General features: G+C 43.5%; 1 protein-coding gene across 1 annotated transcript; it reads right to left on the bottom strand.

Moving 5' to 3' along the window:
* Positions 1 to 819: 819 nt before the first annotated feature.
* Positions 820 to 21,384, bottom strand: LOC109422732 (ubiquitin carboxyl-terminal hydrolase 32; the record flags this gene model as incomplete). The annotated part of the gene is given in 7 exon segments (XM_062860374.1): positions 820 to 6,836; positions 18,405 to 18,732; positions 18,827 to 19,441; positions 19,504 to 19,689; positions 20,198 to 20,406; positions 20,472 to 20,635; positions 20,736 to 21,384. Coding segments are annotated over 6 exon segments (2,096 nt in total), but the record flags the coding sequence as incomplete, so codon positions are not given.
* Positions 21,385 to 27,005: the final 5,621 nt, after the last annotated feature.

The raw sequence follows: 27,005 nt of genomic DNA, 5'->3' as shown, positions 1-27,005 counted from the left end.
CAATCGTAGTCCTTATTTCGTTGCGTGGGTCTTTGCCGATTGTATCGAGTCGTATTTTCTCCTATGTTATTCGCAATGGGGATTTTTACGGGTGGCTTATTGGGCCTACGCCAACACTCCTGTCTTGCCGGAGGGCCATCGTGCCAGTTCTGTTTAACGTCCCAAACAACAAAAGTATGGTATTGAGATGTTCATAATTACAGCGCTTGAAATCAAGTTCGGGAGTGCTGGATTCCGAAACGACCTGGGCGAGCACATCAGAGCTGCGAGTGTCTAGTTGCAGTACGAGTGGCGGATGATAATCGTCTGAAGTTAAAATCAGATGCGGAGACTGTAGTACTTCGAAATCGTTAGGAGAATTCAAGAAAACCAGATCAACCACATTTCCGCTTCAGTTGACAAAGGGATTTAACTGCACCAGACCACACGACGACAAGGAATCTACAAGAATCAGTTCCGGCTCACTGGAAGCGTTCAAGGACAGGTATCCGTTCATGGCATCATTGAAGCACCACTTCAGTTGGGGAAGATTGTAGTCTCTCAGTATCGATATAACGTCGATATCTGCAGCTTGATTGGAATTCCTCTGTGCAGCCATAGCGTGCGCTGAAAAAAGTGCTGCTTCAGAACAGGGGCGCAAATAAACGTTGCAAACATATAAGGATCGATTGGGTAATCTCACACGAACAGCAAATTGCTCTAGGTCGACCAGAAACACAGCTGAGCTTTGTAGTCTACCACGTTACGCGAAGAAGTACAAATGGTAAAAGAATACTGTAGGTTCAAAGGCTTTCTTTCGGAAGAATAAGATACCACAGCTTCATTCTCATTTTTCAACAGTATTCATCAATATTTAATATTGCTTCAACCAAGTCACATTCGACACGTAACAAAAGGAAATCAATAATAATAATAATAATAATAATTAGTAATATGAGTGAAAATAACGGTAATTAAACGACATCAGCCTTAATCCTAAAAAATAACGGTGGCAAAGAGTGTATTTTTATACCAAAACAACAGTTCGAAGAAGAATAACAAAAGTAAAATCCTGTCATAAGTGTAGTAAACAGACGAAAATTTAAGGAAACAATGAAAAATTTATAACAAAACAAAACATCCGACACGGGATGAGTAACAATAGAGATGGAATCCTATATGTTATAGTGAGTACCTCATATTCCAGATAGGTGTACTTACATACATATTCACAGATAGGTATAATCGATTTTGGGTGGTGGTTTTAAATTAAACAGTGTGTTTAATAAAATACTTAATATCAAGAAACGGGGAACGGGACACATCGCGCTCTGACTACATTACATCTCGTTATCATCAACCATTGGGGATGTCTTATTTTTTTTTTGTCATCCTTGTCGGACACCTGTGGGTCGAAAGTTTTCCGAAATCATAAAGAAGGTTGTCCATAAAAACATGGTACATACCGATATTACTGAAAAATTTGATCGTATGTGGCAGCTGACATAAATTCTTCCAGGAATTCGCTAAGAAAGCTCTCGTGAGATTCCCTAAGGAATTTCGCAAGGAATTGCTTCCAGGATTCATATTTCAATTCAAATTTCTCCAAGGTTCCTCCAGATCCAGATGTTCACCTGGGAATTCCTTCTGTGATTCTTTCGGGAACAACTTCCAGGATTATTTTGAAAATGCCTCCGAGAATTCTCTTTGGGATTCCTTCCTGTTTAGAGATTCCCTTAGGAATTTCTCTTAGGGTTGCTTTCAAGCTTCCTCATGGGGTTTCTTCAGGAACTCCTCCAGGGATTCTCCTTCAGGGATTGCAGCAAAAGCTCCAATGCGTTCTCTTTTTAGGATTTCTTCAGGATTTCCTCTGGAGTTTCAGTGATTTCTTCAGTACTTCCTCCTGGGATTTCTTCAGAAACTTCTCCTAGAATTCCCTAAGAAATTGATCCTTGGATTTCTTCAGGAATTCTTCCTGGGATTCCTCCAGGATTCCTCTAGAAATTCTTACAGAGATTCGTCCCGGAATTCCTCTAGCAATTTCTCTAGAGATTCCTCTGTGAATTTTTCCAGAGATTCCTACAGGTATTCCTCTAGAGATTCCTCCTGAAAGTGCTCCAGTAGTTCTTCAAGGAAAATCTCCAGAATTTTTTCCATGGACTTCTCTAAGGATTCCTCCAGGGATTCACCATGGAATGTATGCAGGGATTTTTCCAGGAATTCCTCTAGAGATTTCTTAGGAAATTTATTTAGAGATTAATCCAGGAATTCCTACAGGCATGTCTCCAGGGATTCCTCTTGGTATTGCTCTAAGCCTCCAGGAATTCCTTTAGGAATACCTCCACAATACCTATGGCAATTTCTCCAAAAAATCCTCTAAGAATTCCTTTCGAAAATTCCCCAGGAATTCCTCCCGGAATACTGCAATTCCTGCATAAATTCCTTCTGAGATTCTTCTAGGAATTCCTTCGAGGATTTGTTCAGGATTCCTCCTGGAAATTCTCCAGGGATTCCTCCAGAAATGACCCCAGAAATTGCTCCCGAAATTTATCCAGGCATTCTTCCAGACATTCTTCGTGGATTTCATGCCGGCATTTCTCCAAGGACTCCTCTGGGAATTCCACCAAGATTTTCTCCAGGGATTACCCCAGATATTCCTCCAGGAATTTCTCCAGGAATTCTTCCAAGAATTGATCCAGGAATTCCTTCCTTCGGAAATTCCTTCAGCAATTCCTCCAGGAAATCCTCCATGGATTCCTTCAGAAATTCTTTCTGGAATTTATTCCAGGGTTTCATGCAGGAATACTTCTGGGAATTCCTCTAGGAATTTATTCAGCAATTTCTCCAGCGATTTCTCTTAGGATTTTTCTAGAGATTACTCCAGAAATTTGTCCGACGATTCCTCCAGAAATTCCCCCAGAAATAGTTCTCGGGGAATTCTTCTAGGAATTTCTTCAGAAATTTCTCCACGAATTCCTCATAAAATTTCTCTAAAGATTACTCCAGGGAATCAGGGATTTCCTCAAGAATACCTCTAAAAATTTCTCCAGGAGTTCCACCTGGGATTCTGCCAGGAATTTGTCCAGAATATCCTCCAGGCATTCCAGAAATTGCTTCAGGGATTCCTCCAGCGATTTTGTCAAAAAGTCCTCCAGGAGTTCTTCCAAGAATTTCTCCAGAAATTTCTCTAAGGATTCCTCCAAAAATTCCTCAAGATGTTTCTTCTCCAGGGATTTCTCCCAGATTTCCTCTAGGGAATCCTCTAGGAGTTCATCCAGGGATTCCTTCAACATTTCTTCCAGAATATGCCCCAGGCATTCATCCAACAATTTCTCCAGGGAGTCCTCTCAGGGTATTTCTGCAGGAATTTTCCAAGGATTCATGCAGGAATTCCTCCAGAGACGGTTCGATGTAAAATTTATGATAATAAATTTATTTAGACAAATAAATCATCCCATTAACTTGTACTCCATACTGCAAGCATTTTATGGTTTTGCAACATTTAATAATGCCGAATCGATGTGAAAACATCGATTCAAAGCATTCGATTAAATCAGCGAATCGATTCTGCTGGTCCGATTCGAATCGATTCACAAAAATCGATGTCTCAGCCAAACTTGCTCAATGCTACTTTGAAAAAACAGAAGGTAAAAATATCCAAAAGAAGTAATAATTGACAATTATTGCTCATTATCCTTGAGTAGTGTCAAGGGCGAAGTACGAGCAAGAATATCGTTAGGGTCACCCCTGCTGCCCGAGTTACCAAGATATTGGGATCCGTGCAGCTCTTGACATTTAAAGACGCTATAGGGATACTCCAGGTCAGCCAAACTACCTTGGAGTTCAGGACTTCAGGTCTACACTCGTAACAGTATCCATATCTGTTAAACTGAGAAACGCTAGATAATCAATCGCAGTTACTGCAGCAATCTGAAGTCTTAGAGCTTATTATAAACCTTTGGAACATCTAGGGTCGTCCAAATTGTTCTATAATAAAGCCCTTCAAATCTACAATAATAATTTTATGTGTTTTCACCATATATAATAGTATTGTAAATCTACTGGGGTCCGCGAAGCTCTTGAAATTTCAGATGTCATTCAGAGACACTACAGGGATATTCCAGGTCAGCCAAACTGGAGTTCAGGAATTCAGGTCTACACTCGTAACAGTATCCATATCTGTTATACTAAGTAACGCTGCATAATCAACTGCAGTTACTGGAGCAATCTGAAGTGTACTTTTTTATTATAATCCTTTGGGACATTCACGTTCGTCCAAACTGTTCTATAATGAAGCCCTTCAAATCTACAAGAAAAACTTTTTGTTTTCACCATAAATAATAGCATAGGATCTGCTGAGATCCATGAAGCTCTTGAAATCTGAAATATCATTTAGAGACACTGGGAATGTTCCAGGTCAGCCAAAATATTCATGAGTTCAGAACTTCAGGTGTGCACTCGTAACATCAGCTATATCTGACATACTGAGTAACGTTTCATAATCGATAGCGATGACTGGACCAACCTTAAGTCTACTATATATTTTATGAACCTTTGGGACTTTGAGGGTCGTCCAAACTATCCTGAAGTTTAACTCTTTATAGTAACAGTAGTTAGTCTCACAATGAACTTTAGACTGTAATCTGTAATGATAGTTTTGAGATATTCTAGATCAACATCACTACTCCGGAGACCATAGCTTCAGGGCTACACTTGTGATAATAGTTTTTGCCACTATGTTGTGGTGTTACATAATCCACTGTACTTACCAAAGCAGTTAGAGGAACAATACGCGTTGTTAAATATTTTTGGGATATTATGGGCTCCTTACTGTTATGAAGCTTAGTTGATGAAAACAACAACTGTAACTTTCAGAAGACTTGTTGGACATGATAGATTACAAATCATAGCTTTTAATGTAAGAGTTACCGTTACACTCATAAACCTTAGGATCTAAACTCAAGAACATTTTGGATGACCTAGGATATCCCGACTAATCTGATATTGTCTATTTATCTTTCGGAAGAGTTACTGGACATGATAGATAACAAATCGCAGCTTGGTATAATGAAATCAGTTATCGTTACACCCGTAGACTTTAGGATCTAAACTCAAGAACAGTTTGGATGATCTAGGATATCCCGAATGATCCTATACTGTCTATTGAATTTTCGAAAGACTTACTGGACATGATAAATTACAAATCGCAGCTTTGTATAATGAAATCAGTTACCGTTACACCCGCAGACTTTAGGATCTAAACTCAAGAATAGTTTGGATGACCTAGGCTGCCGTGAACCGCAAGTCAGTCCCATATGTAAAAAGTAGGCATTGAGAAAATGGCCTCTGAAGTTTTCAAATTCGATTTCCATGCGAAACTTTAAAAAATCGCCATGAATTGAAAACTTTTGCGATCATCATGAAACTTTCACATGTTGTTTCAAACGTGAAAACGTAGCAGTGAAAAATATAAAACTGGCTAAAATAGTGTTAGGTTTTGTACCGGAGGGTGCATAAGTTCGTAATGGGACTGACTTGCGATTACATTTCATTATGGGACAATATGACTTGGTGTTGTTTTTCAATTTTACTGAACAAACTATATATTTTTTTGCACGCAGCTGAAAGATCATCCGAAGAAAGCTTGAAAACGGTCATTAACTCATTTTTGCCCAAAATGCAGATGGGACTGACTTGCGATTCACGGCAGTAGGATGTCCAGAAAAAATATTCCGCATAATATTCTACCGTTTTTATACTATTGAATACCAAAACTACAGAAAAACGTAAAAAAAAACTCCAGAACAACGCTTGGAAAAATTCCGGCTTCAAATAAATTCCAGTTTTCCATGAACAAGTTCTGAATAAATTCTGAAACCCTTCCAACCTTTCTTTGTCCGATTTCCAACTAAATCCCCTGTATTACAAGCAACATAAGCTTACGTGTCCCACTGACAGTGGGATCCATCCAATTGCAATTGCCATATCTAAATAATTTAATTTACTTAATTACTCCTCTACATCGATAGTAGCGATTGATGACGTTTGTTTGTCTTGTTTGCACACAAGTCCACCGTTTATAATAAATCGGAATGTTTTTAGTCGCTTATTAGCTAGCATGCACGAATGTCTTGTCTAAACACAGTACCCGGTAGGTAATTCTCTTTGATTATTAAATGATTGGATTTATCTAAGTGTTGTTTCGCTTAATACATTAATAAAGCTAGTATCGATACTAAAATTCTACAGCAGAGGGGAAACGTTGGGAGACGGAACGCGTCCCACCGCATTTCTTCCCGATTGGCCATGCTACACTATTAGTTGGTATCATTTTATGCCTATTATAGATGGCTCTATCCCTTTTGGCAACCTAACGATTGTTGTTACACCAAAAGGGATAAAACCCCACCAAATACACACTTAACAAGAGAAAATTGCTTCTTACGCGTGAGGAATAGGTAGGTGTAAACATTTGTTTTGATTGATAAGCTCTAAAACGAAGCGTTGGGAATAAAGAATACAACAGCCGCAGAAAAGGAAAACAATAATTTTCCAGTGCTGATGAATATCTTGGGGTCTCTTCTATAACCACCACTATGATACGTAATTAATACACTGTAAGAGTAAAAAAAAAACAGCACATCAGCGCACACACCACACCCTGACTGGTGCTTTTTTCTGTCTTACTATTTGTCTCAATCAGATGAAGGAACAGATCTCTGGAGCCGTGTTTGCAACGGATTTGGCGTCATAATCACCGCTGGCGCACGTTGACTTCCGCATCGTCGCTCGTGAGTGCTTGGAAGGTTTCCTCTACTTACCGGAGGAAGGCAGCAGCGAGAGGTTGAAGAATTTACCTGAAATAGGGAAAAAGTCAATAAGATCATTTATCAGGGGTTTACTGATCGTGCGCTACGGTGCACTTGTATCACAAGAGGACCCAAACGCTCGGGTACTGACCTACCCAGATCGACAATAAGATAGTTCAAAGCCCCACACTGTACTAGCTCACTGCTGGAATACAGTAAAAGCAAGCATACCAGACGCCGCGGCGAGAGTACCGTCGGTACGTAAAACAATAGTTGATGGAACGAAGCGCCCGACAAGATGTTTACGGACGGTAATGTGGCAGCTTTGAACCTAGGGTTACCATATTGTTCGCACATGAAAAGAGTACATTCAAGAAATCTGATAAAAGAGTACAAAAGAGTACAGTAATCGAAAAAAAAAATATATTTTTTTTTTTCGATTAAATACTGTTTGACACTCTTGGAGTTTTTGATATTTAAATTCTGTAAACCATACTTGACACCTAAATGTAAAAACTTAAGGTGAATGTATGACGAAGCCACAACTCGAATTCTCAAGAGCAGAAATCTGAAGAACCGAATGTCGGTTTGCGTGTTAGTGATATGTTTTCAAATTCCTTTCGTTAAGAATTGGCGAGAACTGTCATTTTTTTGCTCTCTAGTAGATGCAATAGGTTTCGTAAGACTTTTTTTTTATTTTATTTTTTGTAAAACGAACCTAGTGTGATGGTTAAAACACGTGACGCTTACGCTGAGGACCTAGGATCGAATCCCAATCCCGACAAACTCGCAAAATGTGATTTCTTGTTTCGGAAGGGCTTAAATCTCGTTGATACAGATTACAAACATCTTTTAAGAACGCAATGGAAAATGTAACTCATTGCTTCGTTCAAGACAATTTTAAAAATTGAGCCTGCTTTCAAAAGCTAACATATTACAGAAACGAAATACTTTCGTTATTTCTTACCCTTCCGATTATTATGTTGGGAAGTATGGCGTTCAATCTCTGGAGGAATAACTCAAAAACGAATTCCGATTATTGCACGTCAAAGTGAAGCCATTTTTGCACAACAAATTAATAAACGACAGTTTTAGCAACATTTTTCAGCAAGGAGCAAATCATAATCTGTATGAATTAGTGTGATTTCGATAGAAGAAAGGGAAAATAATGATGGCCTTTCTTCAGCAGACAAGACCTATCGTTAAGTGATTCTAATTTGCAGCATACTGATTATTTTACTACTTGGAAGGTTATTTTTATTGATATGTATATTTTATCAGAAAAATGTAGTTTTGCAAAAAAGAGTACAATTGGGCCCATTTTACCAAAAAGAATAGTACTCCCAATTTTTTGCTGAAAAAGAGTACATGTACTCTAAAAAGAGTACGTCTGGTAACCCTATTTGAACCCGGCAGAACGTGAAACGATATAAACAGAATCGGGAACAGCAGATCCATAACCTGCAAGCACTCGGAGTTTACGAGCAACGCGTGCTAAGGACGATCTTCGGCGGTGTGCCGGAGAACGGTGTGTGGCGGAGAAGGATGAACCACAAGCTCGTTGCAATTCACGGCGAACCCAGCATCCAGAAGGTGGCCAAAGCCGGAAGGATACGGTGGGCAGGGCATGTTGCAAGAATGCCGTATAACAACCCTGCTAAGCTGGTGTTTGCTACTGATCCGGTGTTGGCACAAGAAGGCGTTTAGCGGAGAGAGCACGATAAGCGTGTTGAGATTGAGTAGTGGCAGCCCCCTGGTAGCATATGGAAAAGTGAGGTAGTGTCAACCCCCTGGGTAACTGACAGTTGACTGGCTGTTTAAGTGTGTTTGTGTGAGTTAGCAACGAGGCATTTTGCCGATGAACTCTAGCGTAACATTTGAAAAGGGCCTATCTGCAAAACGTAAACATTGAGAAAATCGCATGAGACGATTACCTCCCAGATTAGTTAATCCTATTTAAAAACGAAAGACTTTTTTAGGTGTTTTATTCCATCTATTGACACATAGGGGAATCTACTTTATGGTTCTATGCATTATTTGCATCATACTATAGCAAAAATGCCATTAATAATGTATTTTGAACACGAACGGCAGATAGGCCTTTTTACAATCTAATAATCAGTTAGGCCCTAGGTTAGGCCCTTTCAGTTAGGCCCTTATATCGTCGGCAATTTCAGTAAGGCCCTTTTATTTTTTTCTTATTTTTAGCTAATTTTAATTATTCTGGATTATTATTATCGATAATTCAAGGAAAGTCAAAGGGCTACTCAAAATTATTGGAAAACATGAAAAATAACCCAAATTTACAAAAGGGCCTATCTGATTTGAAGGAAAAATTTCAGTTAGGCCTTTTTAATTTTTCTTAATTTTAGCTAATTTGAAATATTTTGGATTTATTTTCATCTAAAATTCAAGGAAAGTTAAAGAACTACTAAAAATTCTGGAGCAACATTTGAAAAGGGCCCAAGAGGTCTTGTGTCTTTTTTCTAAAACGCTCCGTAGGGCATAACAGCAGCCCGCCCACGCAAATGAACACCGTTATCCGAAAGATCGATGTTCGCTCTATCTGATAACGGTCTTAGTTTGTGTAAATAAGCTGATGGGGGCTCAGGAGCGACGTGTGAAGTCATTGTTTACCAATGCTTGTATGCCCTTTTCAAATGTTGCTCCAGAATTATTGGAAAATATGAAAAATAATCAAAATTTACAAAAGGGCCTATCTGATTTGAAAGGTAATTTTCAGTTAGGCCCTTTTGAATGCAGTTAGGCCCTAAAAGATTATTCAATTTCAGATAGGCCCTTTTAAAATTTATTCAAAATACGGGTAAAATAGCTCTTTTCTCATTGATTAAGGTGTTATGGGATAGCTTAGGTAGATATTGATAGGAATAGTGAAAAATCGGGTTTGTTTACATTTTGCAGATAGGCCCTTTTCAAATGTTACGCTAGAACTGTGTTTTGTTTACAATAGTCTATTTTATGAGGCTAGTCAAACGACAGAACTCCGCGCTCTGATGTTTACGTTTTCAATCATCATCCGGTTGATGATGGTTAATGACTGCGCGCAAGTCAAGCGTAGTTTTTGAAACTGGCTAAAACAATAATTAGAAATTTTTATTTAAATTGTTTTCGGCAAGTTAACGAGTCAATCGCAACGAAAAAAATACCTGATTAATTTATGAGATTTGTATTGCTTCTGCGACTGCTTTTGAGCCTTTTTTGGCACCAATTTCTCATATCTCCAGTTTGTCGCACAAGTACCTTTTCAAAAATTACACGAGATTCCAGCAAAACAAACGTGCGGGGACTTCTGTCAGTTGACGCCGCTGCTGCGATCAGCTGTTCTGAAACGTCTCGTAAAATAGCTTATTGTATTCTTAGTCCGTACTACTTCGTTATAAGAAAGAGATGTTGTCGAAAACGCAATCCTAGTAGTTGATTTATTTCGTGAAAAAAGAATAATCCCGGGACGGGTTCAGTTCGATCGATTCTGTTGTGAGACCATTCGCTGGGATTCCAACAAAGCGGACCAGGGAAGCGTGACTTGGTGAGCGTTGGGCGAGTATATACCCTCTTGAAGGACGAACGTTAGGTGATTAAAAGGTAGAGAAAGCACTTCGTTAAGCACCTGAATGGCGTGAAAAACGTAGTCTCCTGACAACGAACGAAACGATCACGTCAGTGAAGCAGAGGATAGAAATGATCCAACTTCCTCGCTTAGGGAAGTTCATTCGGGTCTCGCCGGGGACTACGACAAGGTGACGGACTCTCATGCCTACTCTTCTGCATCGCTCTGGAAGGTGTAGGGTGGGGCGGGGCAAGATGGGTCAGTGCCATTTTCGGGCGCATTACTCAAGTTTTGATTATGTTAATAATTTCGTTAGATGACCAGCATGAATATACAAAAGTTTGGGGCATTGTTTGAAAAATTATTCACTCTCATTGGAAATAAAAAAAAAAAAAAAAATAAAAAAAAAAAAAAAAAAAAAAAAATAAAAAATAAAAAAAAAAAAAATAAAATGATTTTTTGCCATTTTTCTTATGCGATACATTCTTTATTACACCAACGAACCTAACCTCAAAATGACTGACAGATCTCAGGTCATTTTGACAGATGTAACATGAGCATTAAAAGGACGGCAACAAGATCGATAAAGAAGAAAATATTATCTGTCTTTTTCGTGCATTAATGTGGTCTGTCAAAATGACCTGTAAATTGTCAAACATTTTCATGGCTAGCTTCTTTGGTGTAATGAAGAATTCCATCATTCGAGTACGACGCGTCGAAGCGAGTGATTGTTGGAAGTGTCTCGGCTCGGAAAAAGCAAAAAATCGGTGCAAATTACGTGAAATAGCTGGAAATTTTCGGTGAATAGCGAGAGTTAAGTGAATTGACTTTGGGTGAAAACATTTTTGATTGAGGATATTACGAAAAGAACGGAAAAAAAATCAGTGAGTTGAGTGAAAACAAAAAGTGAGGTTAGCGTCACGATGGGAGCGGAAGACGACCCACCGGACGGTGGAGGTAGAGCAGCTTGGAACCAAGTGGACTGGGCACAAGACATGGATGCGGAAGCTGCCGCAAGCAACAAGAATCAGCACGACGATGACAAACCCAAGCGAGAAAACGTGATCTACACTCACCAAGACGCAGCTCCGTACAGAGTTTACTTCGAATTGCGGAACGACGAAAACGGAACGAAGAAAATCAACAAGTTCGGACTCGGATCAACACTGCGCAGCAACGACACGTACAAACGTCACATCGTCGACATGAAGTACGCAGGAAGGCAGAAAATCCTAGTATTTCTGAACAGCTACGTGAAAGCAAATCAACTGGTGAAAAACATCAACGAATCGAACAGCATCTACCGAGCATACGTGCCAAAGCACCTGGTGTGCATCACAGGAGTGCTAGCGGGAATCCCTGCTGAAATCCCGATCGAGCAAATCGAAGAAGATTTGGAATGTGAAGTGCCGATCGTTGGGGTTCGGCGCCTCACACGGTTCATCGATGGAGCAAAGATACCAACCAACCGCGTCAGTGTTACGTTCCGAGCAGACAGTCTACCAGAACGGGTCAGATTGTTTTGCTGCTCTAGCCGCGTTCAACCGTTTGTGCAAAAGGTGGTGATCTGCCTGAATTGCCTACGCACGAACCATCGCACTGCGAACTGCCGAAGTGCAAAGCGTTGCCAGCGATGCGCAGAACGACACGAGGACAACAAAGAGTACGAAAGATGCCAAAAAGGGCAGAAGTGCGCCAACTGCAGAAGCACGGACCACACTACAACAGATCCGAACTGTCCCGAAATCAAACGTCAGGACAAAATCAAGAAGCTTATGGCAAAGAGGAATCTCACATACGCAGAAGCGAAAGAGCAAGTTCCAATCGCAAGTCAAAACGTGTACGAAGCCCTGTACGATGCTGAAGAATTCCCGACTCCGGCAGAAACATTTGCGGACATGGCAAAAGGCAGCTTCCGCTGGAAGGATCCGCTGCGAGAGCAGTGGCTGCTGGCCAACAACGAAAGGAAGAAACTACAAGCTGCGGTGAACATGGGGAAACCAGACAAACAAAACAAGAAGAGGAAAACAACAAACGCGGACAGAACAACTGAAAGGCGTAATCTCATTGTTGGAAACGAAGCAGAAGAAGCTAGCAATGGAGTAGCTCTTAACAACAATCAACGTGTGGGCGAAAAGGAGCGCTTGGAAAGTCTTTCCAAGCAGATCATGGATCGGGTACAGAAGGAGCAACAGAACCTGCTGATGACGTTCTACGCGGACTTCATCGCTCAACTGGATAACGACGAAAACACCAAACAGAAGTTCAAGATGTGCACCAATAGGCACTTCAATTTCGCAAAGTCAGTTATACACCACACCGACACCAAGTAAGGTAAGCACTTCTTCATTACATAGCTGTAACCAGAAAAAAAAGATAAATAAATAAAATTAGCTTTTACCTCATACCAAGTAAAATTCGGGGAGTTAAAGAAATCAATAAAAGTACTACAGTGTAACGTGCAGAGTTTTGATAAAAATAAGGCAGAAATCCACAGGGTTCTATTCGGTGAAGGCTTCGATGTAGCTCTCTTGTCAGAGACATGGACTAGTGCGGCACAGGAAACCACCAACAAGTACCGAATCGCTGGATGCCACCTTGTTGCCAATTCAAGACACGATGGTTACGGGGGAACGGCGATCCTTTTGAAGAACGAGCATAGCTATACCAGAGTAAATCTACCTGCCCTATCCGATAAAACACAAGCTGTAGCAATTTCGGTGTTATCGCTGAACTTGGTCCTCTTTTCCGTGTACGTCAGCCCTTCAATCAGCTTATCCGACTTCAAGGAAGACATGCAAGTTCTGTTTGATACTACACATCGGTTTGACAGAGTAATCGTTGGAGGGGATTTCAATGCCCACCATGGAGACTGGGGAGACTGGAATGTCGATAGAAAAGGGGAAATACTAGCTGATATGATCAACGACTCGAACAGCCTTCTGTTGAATGATGGATCTATGACGTTTGTTCCGCTAAGGTTAGGATGTAGGTCTTCGGCGATAGATCTTAGCATGTGCTCTTCACAGATGCTGTCACACGTTCAGTGGCGGACGCTAGCGTATGGCATTGGCAGTCACCACGTAGCAATTGAAATTACAATCAACAACGGTAAGATTGAGCGACCAAAGTATTGTTACGACAATAAGAAAATAGCATCTTCGATAGCAAGCTTGGAACCAACTGAAATACACAATGTAGAGGACTTGAAATCAGCGATAAAGAAAATACGGAAGTGCAACAGGAAGAAAGACACTAAAACGCCCAAGTTTTGGTGGTCGGACTCGGTGGACCAGGCTTGGAAAGAGAAGACAGAAGCGAGACGGGCTTTCAACAGGGAGTCCAGTTTGCAGAATCTCATCCAGTTCAAACGCAAAGCAGCCATTTTTCAAAATCGAAAACGTGTGGAAATCCGAAAGAAGTTCGACGAATTTGCAGAGGAGATTGGTCCACATACCAGTGCCAACGAGTTGTGGAACAAAATCGGTAGGCTCACCGGAAAGAAGATAAGGACCGCAGAGAATAACCCCATGTTAGATGATTTGAATGCAGCGAATTCATTCTTGGATAAACACTTCGGGCCACATGATCCGGAAGACTGGATCGATCCAATACCAGTAGCGTCATACAATTTGCTGGACTCGTCGAAATGGGAAGAAATTATCCAGAAGAAGAAACGAAGATCGGCTCCAGGGGAGGACGGTATTTCATATGAAGTACTACGTCAACTAAGTCCAAGAGTAGCGGAAAACGTGATCGAAGATTTAAATCGAATGTGGATTCGGGGTACCCTAACTGAGGAGCTCAAGACCATCAAAGTTGTAGCAATACCAAAGCCAGGTAGAGATCAATCAACGGTAGAAGGGAAAAGACCAATTTCACTGGTACCTACCATGACCAAGGTAATGAATACAGCTGTATTAGAGATGCTACAAAATCACCTTTACCAGAACAACATCCTGCCAGAGAGGTCATTCGGATTTCGGCGAGGAAACTCAACATCTACTGCAATTTCATTTGTCATAAATGAAATAAAAAGAAACAAACGAGAAAACAAACTGACAGCATTAATATGCGTAGATTTGTCGAACGCGTTTAATGCTGTTCGCACAGACACTTTGCTAGAAACTTTAGCTAGCAAAGGAACATCCGTTGAGGTCGTAACGTGGATATCTTCTTTTCTAAAGAACAGGAAGATTGTTCTGCACCAGCGTCATGGGGTGATCTCGCGAAGAGTTTCAAACGGGCTGCCACAAGGAGATGTCTTGTCTCCAACACTATTTAACGTGTACACTACTGTGTTGCACGACATACGCGTAGAAGGAATCACATTGGTTCAGTATGCTGATGATTTCGAAATAATTGTTACGGCAAACAACTGGGAAACTTTGAATGTTAGAGCACAGGAATATATGGATAAGTTTGTGGCAGAATGCGAAAAACTAAATTTGGCAATAAACTCCGAAAAATCGAGCGTGATGGTGATGAGTGTGAGCAATAGAACTTTAAATGTGAAAATTAGGGATAATGCGATAGAATCGGTAATAAAACAACGGTACCTTGGGATCACTATAGACCGGTCCTTAACCTTTGGAGCTCATATTAGACTAGTGCGGGAGAAAGTTCAGGAGAGATTGTGCATGCTGAAAGTTCTTAATGGCGCCAAAAAAGGAGCACATCCAGATACGATGCTAAAAGTATACCAATCCCTCATCCGGAGTACTATGGAGTATGGATGCTCCGCCCACAACAATGCCAGCAAAACATCAAGGAGAATGCTAGAAGTGATAAATAATCAAAGCTTGAGGAAAGCCACTGGTAGTACAAAATCTACGCCACTAAATACGCTTTCTGCGATAAGTGGACAACCACCAATAGAATTTCGACAGGAGATGGTCACTTGCCGTGAAATTGCTCGTTGTTTATCAAGAGGGAACGTTCTTGGCAAACAATTGAGTAATATTTTGGTTGAAGAAGAAACACATCTAGAAAAATACTCGTATATGGAACAACTCTACTTACACAACAAAGCTTCGTTCGACATGTTGATGCAGAATGAACGGATTATAGATGTTGACCAAGTCGAAATAAATGCGTATCTAGGTGAAAAAATGATCAAGAAGGATCAACTTAGCCAACTGAAGCTGAAACAACATACCCTCGGCTTGATCAACGGAAAATACAAAGGTAGGGGCAGGATATGGACAGACGCTTCCAAAGATAGAGGCAAATGTGGAATTGGAATATTTGTAGAAGGTCAAAGAAGGCGATACTATTATCGATTACAACACAACACTAGTATTACATCAGCGGAACTCACGGCGATTTGGGTGGCTATGCAAATAGTCGAAGAAGGTCAGCTGCTACACTACGTAGTACTAACAGACTCTAGATCATCTTGTCAAATGCTGGAAAGTGGGATAGACACTGGCGAAGGAGAAACAGTGATTGCGGAGATATTACGAATAGCGAAGAGTTGGAGAGTATCCATACAATGGGTACCCAGCCACATTCAAGTGTCCGGCAATGACGTGGCAGATATGTTGGCAAAAGAGGGAACAAAAGATGGTGCACCGGTTTTCGAAAACAAGCTGTTACTTAAGGACCTTTTCCTGGAATTCACCAAACAACTAGAGGACAGAACAAAACGATGGTATGAGGAAGCGTCTCAGGAGAAGGGAAAGAAGTTCTACGCAATACAACCTACGTGGAATGCACAGCCGTGGTTCACAAAAGCTGATCTGAAAGGAAAAGACGTTCGACTGCTAAATCGACTTATGTCAGGACATGATTACTCAAAATACTGGTTGGCTAAAATGAAACTTAAAGATGACCCAAATTGCGACCTGTGTGATGAACACGAAACTGCCGAGCACGTTATATTACACTGTCCCCGTTTTGGTATGCAACGACAACAATACAGTTTTGATTGTCGTTACGCTAATTTAGAAGAAATCTTTAAAACTGGTAACAAAAAGCTATTCGAAGAAGTTGCAAACTTTGTGAAAGAGATGAAATTGGACCTATGAAACACAACGAAGGCATCAAAAACACAAAACAACTGGGCATATAGTCTTGTAACTGGCCCAACCCGCTGAGCCGTCAGCAGATGGCTCAAAACAGAAAGAAGAAGAAGAAGAAGAAGAAGAATTCCATATAATCTGAGGATTGCGGACTGAAATTTGACAGCAGCCAGGCTGCTGCCAAACCTCCAAAATGATCAGAGTGTGCCTGGATACAAGTTCGGTTTGCTTAGTCACGCTAAAACAAGTGAAAAGTTAAATGACACACAAACTTTGCAATCAGATACATATATAATCTCCATATACAGTAGACGTTCGATAAGTGCAACATGTTTACGTTTCAGTTACCGAATGAAATTCGATAACTGCAACGACTGACAGCCGTCAAACAGTCGTCAATTGCTGTTGGACGCAGCCAGAATGCACTCGAAAACATCGCAATGCAGCTGTAGTGCATCTGGAAAACATCGTAACTCTGTTGACGTTTCGTTTTTGACAGACAGCGGTGCGATAACTGCAAAATTGTTGCACTTAGCGGACTTGCAGTTAAAAAGCATTGCAGTTAAACCGTTTGCACCGAGCGAACGTCTACTGTAAACGGCCGCGGGGCAAGATGGGTCACCTTCAATTTTGAACGTATTTTTGGAGCATTCAAAAGTTATTTATTTTTTATTACAAGACTATCTCATAAATGACTTCAATCAAGCGGAATGAACGCTCAAAATTATAACAAAAAAAATATGATAATTTTTTAGTGAAAATATCGATTTTCAAGTCGCCTCAGGAACACTCAAATCGTAAAGTTTTTTATATTTCAAATAAATTTATAAAATGTGTACTAGTAGTTCTTGTTTACTCAGTATGGATATGGAGCATATATGAATGCGGAACAAATCATATATTTTGACGTTTCTCGTTGAGAAAATGTGAATTACTTAAAAGGTAACCCATCTTGCCCCGCACTTTTTTCACGGTGCAAAATCGATCACTTTTTAAAACTGCTTGTTTAACATCATATATTGTATTTGATGAACTTTTTATCGACTTTCACCATAGCTTACTAGTGTATTAAGGACAGACTTGTTGGAATCCCAAAATGGCCGCCACAATGGCCGACTTTAGGACCTACTCACGATTTCGAGGGCACAAATCTCTTCATAAACAAAACCAGCGCACCTGATGTTCTTATTTTAAGCTTATTACAAGTGAGCAAGAACAGAATAATGCAATTCACTGTTGATTAAAGCTTGCTTCTTGAGATTTGTGCGTTCGAAGTTCTGATGGACTGTTGAAGCGGGATTTCAAGACGTTTGTCCTTAAAGAGTAGTGGACGAATGCAAACCAATGCGATTTATATTCACAAAGTTATGGTGATCCATGCTTAGGCGACCCATCTTGCCCCGCCCCACCCTATTGATTTATTTATTTCAGGGCCCTGATGATGTTACATCCATTTTGAAACGTTGAATGATAGTGTCAGGCTTATTCTGCGCAGCGTGTGAGGTGAGACAGATGGTTTCGTCTCACGTGACGTGAGACGACTAATGTAAATCAAATGGGGCGAGTCGACTTTTGTCACCTCATTCGACTCGTCTCACCTCACACGCCGCGCAGAATAAGCCTGAGTGTATCAAAAGAAGATTCCCCAAAAATGTTATTTTAGCGAACAGCAGACATGAAAACTCCAAATTTCCTCCCATGATCAAATCAGAAGAAATTATTCATGACGGTAGACATATAATCCCTGAACAAGGCCACAACAAAAAGGCCGAAACGTCGGAAATACTTGTCTTGATTTGATCACTGAGAAAGCCAATCACAAAATAGTAAAAGAAGATGTGGAATGAAAAAAAAGCTAATCGGGTATAGCATTATCTTTGACAGTAGGGTGAAACCGAATTTGCAACACTGAAGCCACAAACCGAATGCCATTTTCGTAAAATTCGTAGACTCAGGCTCTGTTTTGTAGGTAGTTAGGGGTTGAATGAATACTGGTCCATAAGTTTTAATATAAAAATCACTCACCTAGCGTAGTTGCGCCGAGGCCCCGAACGGGGCCGGTCAGCGCCGGGGCTATCTTCTACATAAGCGTGCACATTTTCTTCAGCTCGTTCTCGCTCTCCTCGAACTCGGCCAGGTGCTCCGGTGGGATCTGTCGGCCGTCCACCTTCGGCAGGTACGGATCGTAGTCCAGATCGCGCCGTTCGTAGAACAACAGATACGCCGTGCTGGGATCGATCTTCGGCCGGGAGGGAATCTCCCGGCAGGAGCTGTCGTTGTAGCAATACCACGACCCATTCGGATTGGCCGCGTACGAGATGTAGTGACCGCCGTTCAGCATTCCGGAGTGGCACTGATAGTGGATGGGGAAAAGGTTCAAGTTGAATAGTGTGATAGTCAAAGTGTGTAGATTGTAGAATTTCGCATGTAAATCCTCAAAAACTTACCACAGCGGCATACAGTTGATATTTCAGATCGAAAGGATCCCGTTCCGGTTTCAGATGGTGTTTGTGGAAGTCCGTAAACTGCCCATCAATCACCGGAGTCTTGGTCAAACTCGAAGAAACCAGTCGCTTCCGCTGTCCCTTGGATTTTATACTCAAACGACCCTTGGCTCTACTGGGGCTGTCGTCGCCGGAAGCTCCTTCCGATCGAACCATAACCACCGGCTGGGTACCAACAATGGCCGGCGTAATACTACTACTGTTGATGTCACTCTGCTGGCCATTCTCCTCCTCGTTGTCGTCGTCGTAGTCATCGCCATCGCTACCGTGACCGATCGTTCCGGTAATGGAAGAGATGGACACCTCGTCGCTCACCTCATCGATCATCGACATTTCCCGGTCAAACTCAACGATTTCGTCGTGACAGTCGTGATTCCGTCCGTCGTAGATGCCGACACCGACGCCGCCTTCCAGCAGTTCCTTGTGCCGCAGGATGGTCTCCTGGGGGACCGACGCCAGATACGGCGTCGGATCGAACTCGTCGTACGGGAAGTTGACCACCTTCTGCGACTTGACCCATTTGTTGTTCACGAAGTTGAAACGCTTCAGATGAACGATCTGCCGAAAGACGTGAAAGATGACGTGAGATAAACCTAGTGACAATAGTGGTATTAACTTACCAGCACCGGAGGAAGTTTCCAAATTTGCAGCTTCTTCGTAGCTGGTTTCTTCTGCTTACAATGCGAACAATGATACCATTGTTCTAGCTTTTCCTCTGAGGTAAACGCTCGTAGGCAGTGATCCAGGTCAACGGGTTCAGTTTGTTGCTTGCGGCAGATGGCCACGGATTCGTGTTCCGTCCATAACTGAAAGACAGATGTTGTTTTTTTCAGTGTCTCACAGAGTACTTGTTCGGAACTTTGTGCATAAATCCCATAAAGGGTTCCAAGCTCCTTAAGATGCTCCGCGGAACTCCAAAGTTTCTAGAAGTTTATTGCGATAGATTGATGTCATCAACGACGCAGTCGAGAGCACCGTCGAGTATGAGAAACGGAATCGACGAAACGGTAGGTTTGAGAAATACAAAGAGATTTTGTAGCAAAATACGCAGCGCGAGCGGTCATGCTGCAGCATAGGACCCGGCAGAACGTCCAACGTTAGTAGCGGAAGCGGAGTACATATATGGAAATGAAAGTCCCACTACAAACTCATCGCATCCCGCAAATGCTGCGTATCGCGAGCCGAAATGTGCAGGGATAAGGACGGGAGCTTCTTGATGGATGGACTTATGGAGCAGCACTTCAATAAACATCTGAACGGCGCTTGGATCGTAGACACGATAGGCCAAGGAAACCAAGAAAGTTATCAACTTACCCGTTCGCGGGTGCTTTGGTACCGTAAGTGCAGCGCCGTCGGATCCCAATCGATGGCAATCTGTATGCTGTTGGTGTTGATCGTTCGTAGCGACGGCGTTGGAGACGATTGCATGCCATCCAGTGACGAAGTCGTCGAGCTACCGTAGGTTTTCCGCCGGAAGGTTGGCGTCTGCTCGCGCGAGGATAGATTTGGTGTTGAGTTGTTACCTGACGGATGATGAAATGGAAACGTTATTGAAATTACAAGCACAAATCGAAGATGCTGTTCTTACTAGATGATCGACCGGAGCAGGTTAGTCCCTGAAGAAGAGGCTCATCGTTGCAAGGGATTTCACAACCTCGGCAAAACCGCGACCATGGACAGAGCGCACAAATGCGACCTCCACTGGCCACGGCTCGTAACGTGAATGGGAAGTCGTATCCCAAGCTATCATCACTGCAATGGACAAACAGACCATACAGGTATACATAAATAATAAAATATGATTATTAAGTTCGCACCATATTACGCACCGAAGATTATGAATTCTACTTACCAGTCAGTAGCATGATTCGATTGATCCGGCGGAGTCGGAGGCAGTGGACTGAGTAACCTGGCCACCTGAAGCCACACCGAACAGTACAGTTCCTTGTTGGTCACCCCATCGTAGCACGGTATCAGCAGCGGTACCCCGAACAGACCCGGTCGAGATTTGTGATGGGACAAGAAGTACGTATCCTGCCGGCTAAGCTTCCGATGAACCGCTATCAGATAGTTACCTTTCTGCTGGTGGTACACTCCGCTGGCACTTCCGCTTCCCGCACTCGGTGGCCGCTTAATTGCACTTAAACTGAAAGAATCTCCTCCGTGGTGGTGGTGGTGGTGCTGGTTCTGTTGCTGCTGATGGTGATGGTAAGAAAACGGACCACCATCACCGTCCAACATGGTCCCGTGGCCATTATAGATAATATCACAATCGTTGCAGGGCGTGTCCTGCTCGTCATGTCCTCCCACTGCGGACGACGCGTTCCAACTGTTGTCGACGTTGTTCAACAGATTCGTTGTCGATACAGTTTTACGGTTCTGGTCCTTGTATTGATGATGATGGGTGGTGTTCATTGCGTACGAACTGGCACCGTACTGGGTGGTGGATTCACTGAAGATAAACGTACTATCCGGACTGGCGCTCATTTCGGGAATGTTCTGAAACGTTCCGTGAGACTGGGCGATTAGTGGAAATAAAGTTCGATAGCAGTAAGGAATCTACTTAGGTCTACAAAGTAAAATGAAAAACTAAGAAACGTTGTATGCCCCCTGGAATCAGATAAAGAGTTAACTAGGAAAACCAATTGCATTGCTGAATAGAAAAGATAAAAAAGAACTAAGCTTACATGATTCAATAATAACAAGTTATTTTATCATTTACTGCACACTACGCATTACTAGTAATATACTACTCACAAAAGATCAAAGTTTTAAGGTACTGTTCATAAACTAGGTAGTTTCATTTTTGACCTTCGTAGACTCTTCTATCCTCTTCAAAATTTGTATGGAGCGTAGGCTTTGATAAGAAACCCTCACCCCCACCCCCTAAGATTCTACGTAGTTTATGGACGGACCCGAAGTTCTGGGCATTTCTTTGATAGACAAAAAACTCCCAAGCCGGTTGCAAAACGCGTAAGGGGTAGGGAAACCTAGGCCATCCCTAAGAAAACTACGGGCCAACCGGGCCAAGGGAAGGAGAACCCATGGATTACGGTTGCGAAAAGGGAGGTAATGAGGAAGAGAAAGTCCAAGCCAGCCCGCAAGCATGAAAGGAATGACGCACTGGTATTCAACACCACGACGGATACATACGCCGAGGTCTAGAGGGCCATGCGGCTTAGGTGGGAGACTACTAAGCGAACCGCATCAACACATCAGTGTGGACTTACCACTTTTGGCACCGGGAGGTGACCGAGCACCAAGACATACGAACTGCTCAAGTGAAGTAACCATAGGGCTCGGCTGGCCCTCTTCAGAAATTCCACACATCCGGAAGCTCTTGTACAAGCGACATGACATCGCTTCCAACAGCCCAGCTAGGAGTGAAGCGAGCACATCAGGAACGATGTCAGTATGTTCCTGATTATGGTATATTAGTCGTGCTTGGTAATTGCTAACTGAGATGGTACACGCTTAGGTATCTATGCACAAGTGAGCTGATGGCGACGGCATTCTATCCTCTTAGTAAGGTCGGGTGACACTGACTTGAAACAGCAGATGGGCTAATGTCAACGCTGTCCTCCGTCCCATAAAACCGTGACACGGCCTTAAAATACGTTCCCAGCTTAGACAACTCACTGGGTGGAAGTAGGTTCAGATAAACACTCCTGGTTAACGCTGATCCGGTTCTGTTACAACATGATCGAGTGGGGAGTAGCAGATGGTGCGGCGTTGAACCTGTTCGCGCGTGGAGGTTTGGCTAGATCGCCACTACGAGGGGCTGGTGCTCCCACCAACGAGCAGACGGCAGGAAATTCAACAAGTGGAGCACGAGGCGGCGCAGCGCTGGCCGAGGAAGCACAGATGATTGGTGCGGACCTCACGCGGGCGCTGAAACGCAATAGGAGCGGGCTATCAAAGATGTTGGTAGTTGCTGAACAGCCGGACGAGCTGATCGGCTACTCGAGCGGGCGGAACAAGATCAGCAAAGACTTGGAACAGGGCCTACTGAAACTCCACAAATCGCTGACTCGGGCCAAGAAGGAGTATGACTGCTGGTCGAAGAGCGGAGTGCGGCTGACGCGAGTAAGGAATGGACCACCCAAACGGACAGCTTCCTCTTTGCGGGCAGTGCGACGATGCAGCGTAAACCATACAGCTCGTCGGGCCGTAGCGGAGAGATCAAACCGCCTTACGGCTCAGGCTGCATGGTCGAAGTCTACAGATGAGACGCGGCCCAAGAAGCGTCCGGAGGATACAGGCGAAAATCCGAAGAGGGAAAAGGGGGCGGCCAGCGCAAGCAAGCAGGCTACCGAGTCGGTTGCAAAACGCGTAAGAGGCAGGGACACCAAGCCCCAGCAGGCCAACCCTAAGAAGAACGGAGTCCAACCGGACCAAGGGAAAGAGAACCCTTGATTACGGTCGGAAAGAAGAAAAGGGTGAAAACTGTAAAACCAGCCCGCAAACGTGAGCAAAGCGACGCGCTGATCTTCAAAACCGAGGCAGACACGTATCCCGAAAATCGTCGCTCACCGCTGGGCGCGGATGTAAAAAACATCCGGCGCACCAGGACTGGAGAGATAATGTTAGTGCTGAAGAAGGAGGCGACCAAAAAAGGAACCCCCTACAAAGCACTACCTCAAAAAGTACTGAGCGAAAAAGTGCAGCCCTCCCGGGCAGAAAACAATTACAAAACAATTGCAAGTTTTACCATTCAAAAAGAATTACTGAATGGTAAAATTTGTCATTGGTTTGTTTGAAATAAGTGACAAAAGGGCAAAAATAATAACTGACATTGATCGATTAAATAACTAAAGAATGTCAAATTTTGACATTACAATGGCAAACCAAGAACAAAAAAAAATAAGATTGAGAATTGCAAAATATACCATTATTGAGTTATTGAAAATAGAAAAATATCAAAATTAGTTATTCCCTTGTCATCCAAAAGAAGGGTATATTAAGTTGTTTATTCCAATAACAAAATGAAAACTTATAAGTTTTTTGGATGGAAAGTAATTGCAAACAAATATCAAAATTTACCATTAGAATAACCGAAATTCAAATTTTGTCATTATGTTGTTCTTGATAAGTGCCAAAACTGCAAGCTCATCAAACTCGCAAAAGGTCAACAATATCTCACCAATTGCAAAATTTGTTATGAGAGCAAAATAAGACATTAAGTAGTTATTCTTCCAAATTTTAAAATGACAAGCGAATGGCATATTTTGATATGATATCATATTATGCTATTCACATGTTGTTTTAAGCTCTTCATGAAGAACTCATGAATGACAAAATAAGTTATGACAATAAAATTTGTTATTCTTTTGTTTTTGGTTTGCCATTCACCTCTACCCGGGCTAACGACAGAAGCCACTCTGCAGTGTAAAAACCTGTACGAGATTGCCGACGCAACGTGCAGCCGCACTTAAACAGCAGTGCGAGGTAGATGTACCAAGTGCATCGATCCGCCTGTGAAAGGGCCCGACTGGCACGCAGATCGCCACGATCAAGCTCCCCCAGTCAGGAGTAGACGACCCTCCTTGGACGAATCCGCCGGTAAAAATGCAGGACGCCAAGCCAAGGCGCAGGAGGGTACGTGCCAAGCGCGAGAAAGGCGACGCGCTCGTCATCAAGACGGAACAGTCCAAGTACTCGGACGTCTTGAAGGCGATGCGAAGCAACGCCCAGCTTGAGGGTCTGGGAGCCGACATACGCAGTATTAGACGTGTACTCGTACGGACGAGATGAAGTTGAAGCGCGAGAAGAATCACATGGGCGCCGCCTATAAGAGGCTGGCAGAAGAGGTCCTTGGTGAGGGTGTGGAGGTGATTGCTCTCACACGTCAGGCGACTCTGAAGGTCAAAGACCTAGACGAGGTCACCGAAATGAAGAAGCTCTTCACTCACTGCTTTAAGTGTCTGGCACCAGGACACAAGTCGAGGGACTGTAAAGGCCCTGACAGGCGCAAACTGTGTGGGCGATGCAGCGCTGAAGCTCATAAGGCCCAAAGCTGCACAGGTCCACCCATCTGTATGATCAGTACCGGGAAATCCGTGAACAACAGACATCCAACGGGCGGTCCAAGGTGCCCGGCCTTCAAGAAAGCCGCAGTGAACAAATCACAGTGCAGGTAACGCAGCTGAACCTGAACCACGGTGACGCGGCTCAGCAACTGCTTTATCAGGCGGTTTCTGAGTGGGAGACCATCATAGCGAACGCATACCGAGTACCCGCCGGTAACGGCAACTGGGTCGCGGATGGGTCCAGAAAAATGGCGGCGATATGGACGACGGGTAAATACCCCGTCCAGGAGTTGGTGTCTACTACCTATGAGGGCTTCGTGGTCGCCAAAGTAAACGGGGTCTTCTTCTGTAGCTGTTATGCACCTCCGCGGTGGCCGATCGAGCAGTTCACGCAAATGCTGGACCGCATAACGACCGCGCTAACAGGGCAAAGGCCGGTGGTAATAGCGGGTGACTTTAATGCCTGGGCCGTGGAATGGGGAAGCCGTTTCACGAACCAGCGGGGTCAGATCCTGCTAGAGACACTGGCCATCTTAGATGTTGACTTGGCTATTGTCGGTACCAAGAGTACCTATGTATAGTCGAAACGGAGCGGAGTCGATTATTGACGTGACCTTTTGTAGTCCTGGCCTAACAAGTAGTTCGAGCTGGAGAGTATACGATAGCTACACTTACAGCGATCACCTGGCGGTTCGCAACAGTATCGACTACAACAACAGCAGACAGCGGATAGAAGAAGAGGCGGCTAGGCCAAGGCCAAGCCCTCGCAGGTGGAAGACATCATACTTCGACGAAGGGGTATTTAGGGAGGCGCTCCGCCGTGAGCGAAACTTAATCGGTTTAAACGGCGACGAGCTGGTAGCGGTGCTCTCACGTGCGTGTGATGCGACCATGCCTAGGCGAGTCCACCCTAGAAATGGGAGGCCACCGGCTTACTGGTGGACCGACGCGATTGCGGACCTGCGCCGCGCCTGCCTACGGGCTAGGCGGCGGATGCAGCGAGCACGATCAGAGGAAGAGCGAAACGAAAGCCGCGCTGAAGACTGAGATAAGAGCAAGCAAAAAGCCCTGCTTTAAGGGTCTCTGTCAGAGTGCCAATACGAACCCTTGGAGTGATGCCTACAGGATCGTGATGGCCAAGACGAGAGGTGTAATGGCTCCTACAGAACTATCTCCAGAGATTTTAGAGGGGATCATCTATGGGATTTTCCACGTCATGTTCTTAGTCCTTGGCCTACTTTCGTAGGACAGCCGGGGACTGGGGCAGGCGATGAGGAGAGGGTCACCGATGTGGAACTTGCGGGGATGCCAAAGTCCCTTAGCGTAGGTAAGGCCCCAGGTCCGAACGAAGCTCCGAACCTGGCCTTAAAAGTAGCTATCGCAGAGGCTCCCGAAATTTTCAGGTCTGCTATGCAGAAATGCCTGGACGAGGGAGTTTTCCCAGAAGTATGGAAGAGGCAGAGCCTGGTTCTATTGCCAAATGCGGGGAAACCACTCGGAGACCCGTCGGCATATAGACCAATATGCTTGATCGACATGGCGGGGAAGGTGCTCGAAAAGATCATCCTCAATAGAATGTTGCGGTTCACCGAGGGCGAAAATGGTCTTTCGAGTATGTAGCCAGTACGGTTTCCGGAAGGGGAACCGCCGAGAAAGCACTCGAGCGTAAGAGAAGAGGGATTCGTTACTGTTCAGTTGGCCAGCTATTGCCGATGCGCTTTTGCGTCTGGTCTGGGGATACCCGGGTACCTGTACAATATTCTCGGAAGTCACTTTCAGAATCGAGTACTAGTTTACGACGCAGAGGTGGGTCGGAAGTGCTTTTACATAACCGCAGGAGTCCCGCAAGGTTCCATCCTAAATCCGGTGTTATGGAATGTCATGTACGAAGAGGTGTTGAGGTTAGAGTTCCCGGTGGGGGTGGAGATCGTAGGCTTCGATCGTCGACATTACGCTGGAAGTCTATGGTGTATCGATCGAATAAGTGGAGTTGACTACTGCCCACTCGATCAAGGTTGTGGAGGCGTGAATGAGATTCAGGAAACTGGAGTCGGCCTACTGGGTTGGATCAGAGCCCGCGATTGGAAAGGGGT

The sequence above is a fragment of the Aedes albopictus genome, chromosome 3 (genome assembly GCF_035046485.1).
Source record: "Aedes albopictus strain Foshan chromosome 3, AalbF5, whole genome shotgun sequence".
NCBI lineage: Eukaryota > Metazoa > Arthropoda > Insecta > Diptera > Culicidae > Aedes > Aedes albopictus.
This window is presented reverse-complemented; position numbering and strand designations above follow the sequence as displayed.